The 9,901-nt window shown below is 32.5% G+C and overlaps 1 protein-coding gene across 1 annotated transcript; it reads right to left on the reverse strand.

Annotated features, from left to right (window-relative positions):
* Positions 1-1,296: 1,296 nt before the first annotated feature.
* LOC123229911 (E3 ubiquitin-protein ligase APD2-like) lies at positions 1,297-3,173 on the reverse strand. The gene is made up of 5 exons (XM_044655949.1): positions 2,953-3,173; positions 2,395-2,507; positions 2,231-2,300; positions 1,826-2,141; positions 1,297-1,756 (listed from the first exon to the last, which is right to left on the reverse strand). Exons 2-5 carry the CDS (start codon positions 2,455-2,457, stop codon positions 1,678-1,680), a joined length of 528 nt encoding a protein of 175 aa, XP_044511884.1. The 5' UTR covers positions 2,458-2,507; positions 2,953-3,173; the 3' UTR covers positions 1,297-1,677.
* Positions 3,174-9,901: the final 6,728 nt, after the last annotated feature.

Genomic DNA, 9,901 nt, shown 5'->3' on the forward strand with positions numbered 1-9,901 from the left:
TAAAATAGTTTTAAATACAATAGTTACACTTTTAAAGAACTAAACATAATACAACAAATTTAAGTTTTAAATATTATATTACAAATTACTGGGGTGATCATATATTTTGAAAATATACATGGTGAATATGATAATTTTTTAAACAAGATAGAGACATTATATATTTACCCTAATAAGTTTAAAAAAATGACATTTACATTCCTACAATTCTAGTTATAGTTTACTCTAATAAGCATGTTATTTTAATATATCAAACTTTGAAGATAAAATGATGATTAATTATATTTTTATTATAATATTTAAATAAAATAACATAAACACTATTTAACTATTAAAACTAATTATTGACTTTAATAAATATACAAGAAATTAATTTTTTTAATTTAAAGAGTGAAAATATATTATTTCATCAATGAATGGGTCGGAAATAGTCAGTTGGCCTCTCTCTTTTTGCATATCTATATTTTTTACAATAAAAACCTCATCCAAGTTAGACCCTCATATTGGGCAAGAACCAATCATATTAAATGAGATAAACTTTGAATTTAATAATTATAAAATAAAATAAAATACAAATTTAATTTTAATATATCATCATATTTGATGCCGATATTATTATTAACCTTTTCAACCTTTTTTTTGGGTCAATGTTTCCTCTTATTAACAAAATTTGAACGGTGATGGTTTTGTACATATTACCAGCATTATGATAAGATGAAGAGTGAAATTGTGTACGTCTCAATCTTACCTGTTTGTGTAAGGAAAGTCAGCCGTGGCTGCCTATATTGATATTTACATTCATTGTTGCTCTTTATTTGACTTTAAATATCTAAATAATTTGTTTATCATGTCAAATTTGTTACCAAAACAACATCTAACTATATTTATATACAATACTGATAAAAAATTATATATATTATGAGATATATCACAATAATATAATACAATATATGTATTATATTATATAACATATTTTTTTTATAAATACATAACATATTTATCTTTAAAACGGTTATATATTGTATTCTAGAATTAGATTTTAGATCGATTCGATTGTGTTTCCTAAATCAATTAGTATCTGTTATATTCTACTACAACATATATGCATAAATGTATCCAAAAGCATCGCTAACGATACCCAAAACTAGTCTGATCAAGCAACTCATGTTTCAACACCCAAGACCTAATCATCTCTCAAGCTTTCTTTAGACATCATTCTAAACCATTCATTCTCACATCAACTTGCATCATATAATCCATTATTTATCAACACTAAACAAAGTAGTTTTGACCTTTCAACACAACAGATCTCAATATTCACAATCTTTAATCTTTCATGCATGATTATAAGAAAATCTTTTAACAATCTCATCATGATCAGAACTCTCTTTTTTATAATATTTGGATAAAATACTACTTTAACTCTAAAAATTAAACTTTGGTACAGGCAAAAAATTAGTATTCAAACCTAAACGGTGAGAATATGTTATTTTATCAAACCTTGAGCGGAAAATTTCGCGCTTTGAACCGGGTGTGAGAGCTAGTGTCCAAATCGTTGTTGCTGGCACTCGGCATGATAAAATTACACATGCTCAAGCCGAACAGCCACATTCTACTAATCTAATCCTCTCGCCAAAAATAAACCTCTTTTAAAGAGAGGTTAAAAAAAATGTTATTCTACGGGGCAAACAGCCTTCTCACTTTGCCAATCAATCTTCGACAAACTGGACATGTCCTATTCTCGCCTTTAAAAATCCTGCACAAACAAACACATTATTTCAGAAAACTTTCCAGAACCCATCTTAATTATAAACATAACACGTACCTTTGGGCACAATCATAGCATGTGGCACAGTGCCCACATGGAACAAGGAAACAATTTCTCTCCTCATCGTAGCAAATTACACAGATTTTTCCATCATACAGTTCTTCAGATGAATTGCTGCTGCTGCTACTACTACAGCTACTGCAATTTCCTGACTCTAAATCTCTTTCACATGCTCCATAAGTGAATGGAACTGTCTTTGCAGACTGCAGTAATGGGTTAGTTTCGCTTGCTGTTGCTTCCTCTTCCGTCGTCTGGTAATTATCAAAGTCCGCTAGGCATTTGAGGATCAGGAATAGAATTATTACAAGCAATGCTGCATAATTGAAAACACTCTCTTAGAAATGCAGTAATCAAAATCTTTTCAGATACAAATAGGTCTTGATTCAGGGTTCAAAAACCCACCCAATATCGCAACATATGCAACCAAACGGGCGAAGAGAGAAAGTGCAAAACCCCATTGAACCAGATCATCCTGTAAGCATTTTAAATTTATGAATCAATATCAATATCATCCTCTAAGATCTAATAATAAATCAGTGATGGGTTGGCAAAGTGTAAAGTTTTACCTCATTCTTTGTAGTTATATCTAAAGGCTGAGGTCTATTGAAGTCAAATTTTAGTTGATTCATGCTGACTAATTTTGAATACTTCACTCCCCTCTCAATATTTTACTCTGTATCTGGAAGAGAGAAAGGAGTACCATAAAAAGGATGGAAAGGAAATCAAAATGCTTAATTAATATCAATTACAAAGAGTCAAACAACAAATACATTTTATGTTAGCAGTTTTTATTATTATTGAAATGGACAATTCAAGACAAGAAAATAGTTAAAATATGGTTACTTTACATAAAACAGTAAGTTTGCATTTATAATTTAGCAGTGTAAAGAATAACTGACCCACAAGGGAAATTCCAAAAGTGAACCTATTTGGTTTTCATGGCATTCGAAATTCAAAATGTCTGTAAAACAGCATGCAGAGAGCAGTGTATGGCAACCATGGATGGGTTCAATATTACTAAATGTTAATCTGAGCATGGAAAACAGAGAACAACACTAAATCTTACCCAACTTGTAACTTCTAATGCAATATCGAAATTTTTGCAGAAAAATTCAGTACATTACCTCAGAACTCCTGGAAACTGGTTTCCATCAGAATTTTCAACAACACAGGATAATATAAGCAAGGCCTTTTTTAACACATTCCAAGAAAAATGTTGTTGGTCCTGCAACTCTATCTAACAATGTGGAACAAGCAAGGCACGCAGTTATAGAAGTGGCTGCACTTTCAAAGAAACAAGAGGGAAATACTGAGGTAAAAATTTAACAAATGGGTTTGACATGAGTGTGGTCTTCAAATTGAGCATGGTTTAAGTGAGAAATGACAAAACGAGAGGGAAGACCGTTAGTTGTTCTCTAATTATGTAGGCGACTCAACTAACACGTACAGCTGAAAGGTTGGCGACACTGCTTCCATACGGCAAGTTTTTGTCACTTGAATGGTAGGTAGGTGAGCAGGGCATCACCCAATTTTTTGAAGGCTTCGACCGAGCGGACCACATTCCCTGTATGAAATTGACGGTTGCTTATGCGTTATGAATGTTCGATCTACAGTCGAGAAGTCACATCTACCTTTAAAGTTTACCTAATTTATATAAAAACGGTATTATATGTATGAATAATATATATAATTTTTTATATAAATAATGACATATTATTATATAATTAGTTAGGTTTAAATAAGAGATAAAATAATATTTAATCATATGATAATATATTATTATTTATATATAAAATTATAGATATTATTTATACACATGTAACATTACTCTTTGCTTAAACAATAAAATTATGTGTATAAATAATATCTATAATTTTATATATAAATAATAATATATTATCATATGATTAAATAATAATGATAAAGTTAACACTAAATTATATAATGACACATAGTTTATCAATAAATAATAAAACTTTATGTATCCACTTTTGGTATATAATTCGTATACACAAATAACATATTATCATGTGATTAGTGATTTTGAATTAATAATAAAGTAACACTTAATCATATAATAATATATCATATATATATAAATTATGAGCAAAGCTACATGTACCCAAGCTTGGTACACAAAATCATACCCACTGATGTGGCAGCCAACATGGCAGATGACATCTCATCTGCCACATTAGCAATTTGTCACATAAAAGGAAAAATTTTCTTTAAAAAATTTAATAGATTATACCATATCTTTATTTTATAAAAAAATAGATATTTCATTAATTTTTTTGTTATTCTTTTTTCAGCTGATGTGGTAAGTTGTCAACGTGGGACATAAAATGACCTCCGTCACGTTGGCTGCCACATTAGTGGGTATCATTTTGGGTATTAATTTTGGGTACATATAGAATTATTCATAAATTATATACAAAAAATAGGTATATATAATATTACCCTAATTTTATTGTTAAAGAGTATCATTATTAAAATATGTTTTATGTACACTTTAGACACATCTATCCCTATAATTTACATATTTAAATAAAGGGAAAAAGAACCATTTTCCATGCAAATTTTACCTTAATCTCAAAATCATACTTACGATAAATGAAAAATCTAAACACCCACCTATGGATTAACAACCATCCAAATTTTCAATTAGAAATAGGGGTAAAATTGTCATTTTATTTATAAACTCTAAAACCTTGAAATTTATATCAATTCCCCTCAGATTTTAAAAACTAACACTTCAACTCATTCTTAAAGTTTGAAAAGTTTATATTTTATCCTTAGGATTTGTTTCTTTTTCCAACCACCATCATTCCGACTGATAACTGATGTTTTCCACTCATCTTCTAGATCTGACTAGGAAAGACAATTGTTTAGATGCGAAGACCAAGGACGATGAAGCATTGCCCTTCATCATCTGGAAGACTCGACGACAAAGGACGCACTACGAAAGATGATGAAGTGTCGTTCTTTATCAAGTCTTCTTGATCTGGACGACGAAGGGTCGTTCTTAATCAGAGAAGACCTTCACTTTTTTCGGATCACCTACCGGTTCTCTAAGCCACTAAGATGAAACCTGAAAATGGGGAAAAAAGTGAATCTTTCAAAGTTTAATCATATGGGATAAATGTGAATTTTTTAAACTAAGGGAGAAAATGATATAATTTTTTTAAGTTTTAGAATTCATAGGTAAAATAATGATTTTATCACTGTTTTTAATTGAAAATTTGGATGATAGTTAACCCATAAATAGGTATTTGGGCTTTTCATTTATTATGAGTATAATTTTGAATTTCGACTAAAATTTGGGTAAAAAATTATCCTTTCCCTTTAAAATAAAATATGTTTTATGTATATTTTAGAGATGTAATAAATGTTTTGGGAGAATTATAGCGGTAACAAAACAAACGCTAATTGTAACAATCAAAAAGTATTTTTATGGGTTTATAAAATATAAAAATATTATTAGATCAGTGTTGTTTACACTCTAAAAAATAAACAGATTACGTTTTTTTCACACAAACTTTAAAAATTATCATTTAGTTTAAAAAAGTCACTGGCAAACATATATCATCACCAACCATTAATTGCACCAAATCAATTTGATTCCAATCGAAATCACAGTGAAATAGTGTGATTTTAGTTAGAATTGTACTGAATCAGTGCGATTTAGTTGGAATCACACTATCTAAAATAATATTGAAATCATACAATTTGATAAAATTTCAATTGAAATCATGTTAGAGTGGTGCAATCCCAATGTGATCTTAGTCGAAATGGCAGTAAAGTAGTATCATTTAGTTGGAATCGTATTATCTTGATAAAACCCTAGTGTAATTTTAGTTGAAATGACATTGGTGCAATACAATTTAGTTTGGAATCACACCATCTCAATAAAATTATTGTTGAATTGTATCAAATAGTATGATTCCAATGTTATATTAGATGGGGCTATTCCAACTAATTCAATGTTATTTTGATTAAAATTGTATTATTTGATATGATTTCAATTAAAATTGAACTACTTTAGTATGATTAAAGGTGGTCAACTATTCAGAGGGTGGGAATTTGTTTTATAAAATATTATCGAATCTTAATAATTATATTTAATAAAAAGTGGAAAAATATCATTTTTTGATATGAGAATTTGTTATTTTTGCATTGATTCAGTGGGAAATACTTGCTCTCTCTCTCTCTCTATATTTTTTTTATGAATAATTAATGAACATATATGACTGCAATTTTTTCTTAGTTTTTGCTAACAATATTATGTATACACATAAGATGTAACATCCACAGGTACATTCATAGATAAGATAGTCATTTCTTAAATATTTTGAGTATATTTAAAATTGTATTTATGTGAAAATTTTAAACTGGTAAATGGTTGTGTATAAAAGGTGCATACCCATTCATAAGTTGTTCCATTTGTATATTAGATGAAAGCCACATAAGAAATTTCAAACCAAGGGCATGCTCGTGCAACCTGTCAGGGGAATCGTCTTTATATCATGCACAAATCTACTTAAATGGGATTATCATCCCATAATCTGGTTTGAAAGAGAGAGAAGCAAATATAATTTCACTTTCAGCTTGGTGTGGATTCTGCAAGACTGAAATTAATGTTGATTAAAAGCCGGGGGTTTACAGCTTCCATCTGGAACTATATCATACCTGCTTTGTGTCTTCATTAATAGTTATTTAATGGAAAATATATTAATATTTGAAATATAATTAAAATAGGGTTAAGAAATATAATTTTCTAAGTAAAAATGTAATAAAAAAACAAACACGCGAGCCCGAAGGGCACCCGCCTATGTATCCTAAGCTAGTCCTGTCCAACACTAGGACAGCAAGCAACTAGAAGGACAAATTCCGGCAACACCCCCAACGGGCAAAACAAGACTAACAGAAACAAGGGAGACACGCAGGCTTGCCCATGATCAAAGCTATACAAAAATTATATACAAACCACCAAAACTGAAGAACACAACAACTTGTTGAAGAAACTAAAGAAGATCCAGTAGCCCAGCAGGACCTATCGGAAGGAAGCCCCTGCTCTGCACAACAAGATGAAGACTAAAATCAAGAAGCCAAAAGCTATGGAGAAGCAGACCAGGATACCAAGCTGAGGGAGATAGCTGTTGAGGCCTCTGGCAATTCCAGCAAGAGCAGAAACAGGCCTATGAAAACTAAGCTGATGCAACCTAGGCCAACTGTGAAATCAAGCCAAACTGGACCAGAAGCAAATCTGCAGCTGGAAATAATGTGGACACAGGAAACTGGAGCAACAGTAAAAGCAAAGCTGTAACCAGGAATCTGGATCCAATTGCTGTACCCAGGGAGACTCATTCTGGTATCAATCTGCTGGAAGTAGAAGTAGGCATTGGAGCAGAAGCAAAGGAGAACCAAGGGAAAGGAGCTGCTGTCGGTGAAGCAGTCAACCCAGCAGAAAATCCTGGCAGGGGAACAAGGAAAACAGCAGCTGGACAAAACTGAGTGAAGACCACCGGGGAGAGAAGCAGAGCAGGAGAGTTTGCCGCAGACTGAATTGGAAGCTTTCTGGATTTTGTTGAACCAACCTGCAATAAAGGAAAATTGCATGGCTAGTCTACTGCATTTTCCACAGGTGCAGTCATGGAAAGGGATAGCAGGCTGGGCGAAAGGAAAGGCATATGGGGCAAGCAGCAAAACGGTAACACAAGCCAGTGCAATAGGTGCCAGACCATCCCACAGCTTCCAACAACAACAAAGCCTTAAGGCAGTCCAGCAGGAGTTTGTTAAAGGGGGCAGTACCTGCAAAATAACACACCAGTTAGTGGCAAAAAAATACACCCCAGGTTCATCACCCAGGGTGTTGATAATGCAGATTCTGTTTGAATATGCACATAGGTAATCCTCATCTCTTGGCTATTAACACACTGCTATTGGTTAGGCGAACCTTCGTAAACTCAGCACCCTCATCTAGCCCAGTTCTAGCCCAGTTCTCCTTACTTTTTCCAATACCATTTCTTTAGTTTGACTTCCTTTAGCATAAATTTTGCTGTTTCTTTCTCTCCATATGACATAAACTGTAGCTCCAAGACTCATCCTTCCCATCATAAACTTCAACTTGTCTCGTCTCTGTTCTATACAAATATCCCCAACATACCTGTCCCAATTTTGACCTCCGTATCTCAGATTGCTAATTTCAAGCACCGTACCCCATGTAAAGGAGCTGAACTCACATTGGAAGAATAAATGGTTAGTATCTTCTTCTTATCTATCACACAACACACATATAGCTCTTGACACAATCTCATACCTCATCATCTTGTCCTTAGTCATCAACCTTTGTCTTAAAGCTAGCCAAAGGATAATGGAGTGCCTTGGAATCATCTTCTTTTGCCAAACCAACTCAACCCACTCAACTTCCCCTTTAATGTTATGAAATTCATTCCAAACGGACCTTACAGTGAAAAATACTGTAGGATCAGGAGTCCAAAAGACAGAATCATTACCTCTCGTAGGATTGCCTTCCATTTGCGCATTAACCTCCATCAACTCACGAGAGTTTGCTGCTGGCCAATTCCAGGTTTTCCCATTGATGATTTCCTTCACCTTAGCATTTCTATTAAGACCAAATTCAAGTATTATTCTATCTTTATACCCATTAAGAAGAGGAGCAAGAAGGTGCTAATTATCCATCCAGAGGAACGTGTTCTCCCCATTGCCTATACTGTATTTAATTTTACTTCTCAAATCACCTCTCATCTGAAGCAACTTCCTCCACCACCAAGGATTGTCATTAACAACTCTAATATCTCAGATATTCCTGCCTTTGAGACAATTGACAGGGATTCAATTAACCCAAACAGAGTCACCCGTGTTATGGCAAATATCCCAAATATGCCTAGACATTGCTACTTTGTTCCAATATTTGCTTTTTCTAATATCCAAACCCCCTACTTTTTTGGGTAAACAGATGTCCTCCTAGGCCACTTTTGCCTTGTTGTGACTAAGGTTCACTCTTGCCCAAAAGAAATCCATGAGCTTCGCACCAATGATCTTATGCACCTTGGAAGGTAGAATGAAGTGAGAAGATCAATAGAATTGAATGCTGAAAAGAATAGTTTTGATAAGCATGAGCCTCCCGGCATACAAGGGGAACTTGCTTTTCTAGGATGTAATTCTAAACCAAGATTTTGTCAATTAAAGGCTAAAAAAAAAAAACAAACGGGTATAGTTAAATTGCTGCTTCAGAAAGTTAAGAATAAAACTTCTATGCATATCATCTTTGCCAAAAGTAAAAGTGGGAGAAGTGGAGAGGCGATTATAATATGGAACATTAAACTTGAGATCTTCATGTTTATACGACTCCAAGCATGGGGCCAGCCAAAATGTATAAGTCTCCATAATATAAAACTGGAAAAAATTCTTTTTCGATAGGCAGTTGAAAATACCTAAAACTTCTATTCCTAGCAAATGTAAACTGCATCTACAAACTGCCTGCAACTGCCAGAAGTTTGATGAAGGGAACTTCAAATTATTATGTGGATTGGCCTCAACAACATGAAACACAATTTCTGACTTGAAATTTTTCTAATTCAACTCCATTTCAGTCCTTGATGTTCACCCTCCATTGAACCAACTAGATTTATTCTCCCTTGCATTCATATTATTTTTGGTCTTACAAAAAAATGATAAAGTTGCGTATACATAATCTTCTACCTTTATTTAATTATAATTAAAAATCAGTGGCAAATTTTACAATGCAAATTTTTCCTCTAGGGATGAATAACATATAAAGGGTATGTTAATTTTTGTTGAACATTCATATTTATTTATGTTCGATCTTTCTTAATTATGGAATTGTTTCTCTTCTAGTAAATTTGAAAAAGGGTAATTTTATCTAACAAAGAAAACACATGTAATCACTAGTAAAAAAATAATATTTTTTCTTTACGTAACCTATTCTATGTTTCAGCAATCAATGGATTTGAAATTTTCTTGTTTATCAAACTTTTATTATGATTTTTCAATAGATAATGTAGAATGACATGATAACACAAGAGTAAT

The sequence above is a fragment of the Mangifera indica genome, chromosome 1 (genome assembly GCF_011075055.1).
Source record: "Mangifera indica cultivar Alphonso chromosome 1, CATAS_Mindica_2.1, whole genome shotgun sequence".
Lineage (NCBI taxonomy): Eukaryota > Viridiplantae > Streptophyta > Magnoliopsida > Sapindales > Anacardiaceae > Mangifera > Mangifera indica.

Excerpts from the sequence above, each read along its gene's own strand:
- LOC123229911 (XM_044655949.1), bottom strand. The coding sequence starts at position 2,457 with ATGAATCAACTAAAATTTGACTTCAATAGACCTCAGCCTTTAGATATA. Across the intron at positions 2,142-2,230 it reads TGCATATGTTGCGATATTGG|CATTGCTTGTAATAATTCTA; the intron begins GTGGGTTTTTGA and ends TCAATTATGCAG. Across the intron at positions 1,757-1,825 it reads TGCTATGATTGTGCCCAAAG|GATTTTTAAAGGCGAGAATA; the intron begins GTACGTGTTATG and ends TTGTTTGTGCAG.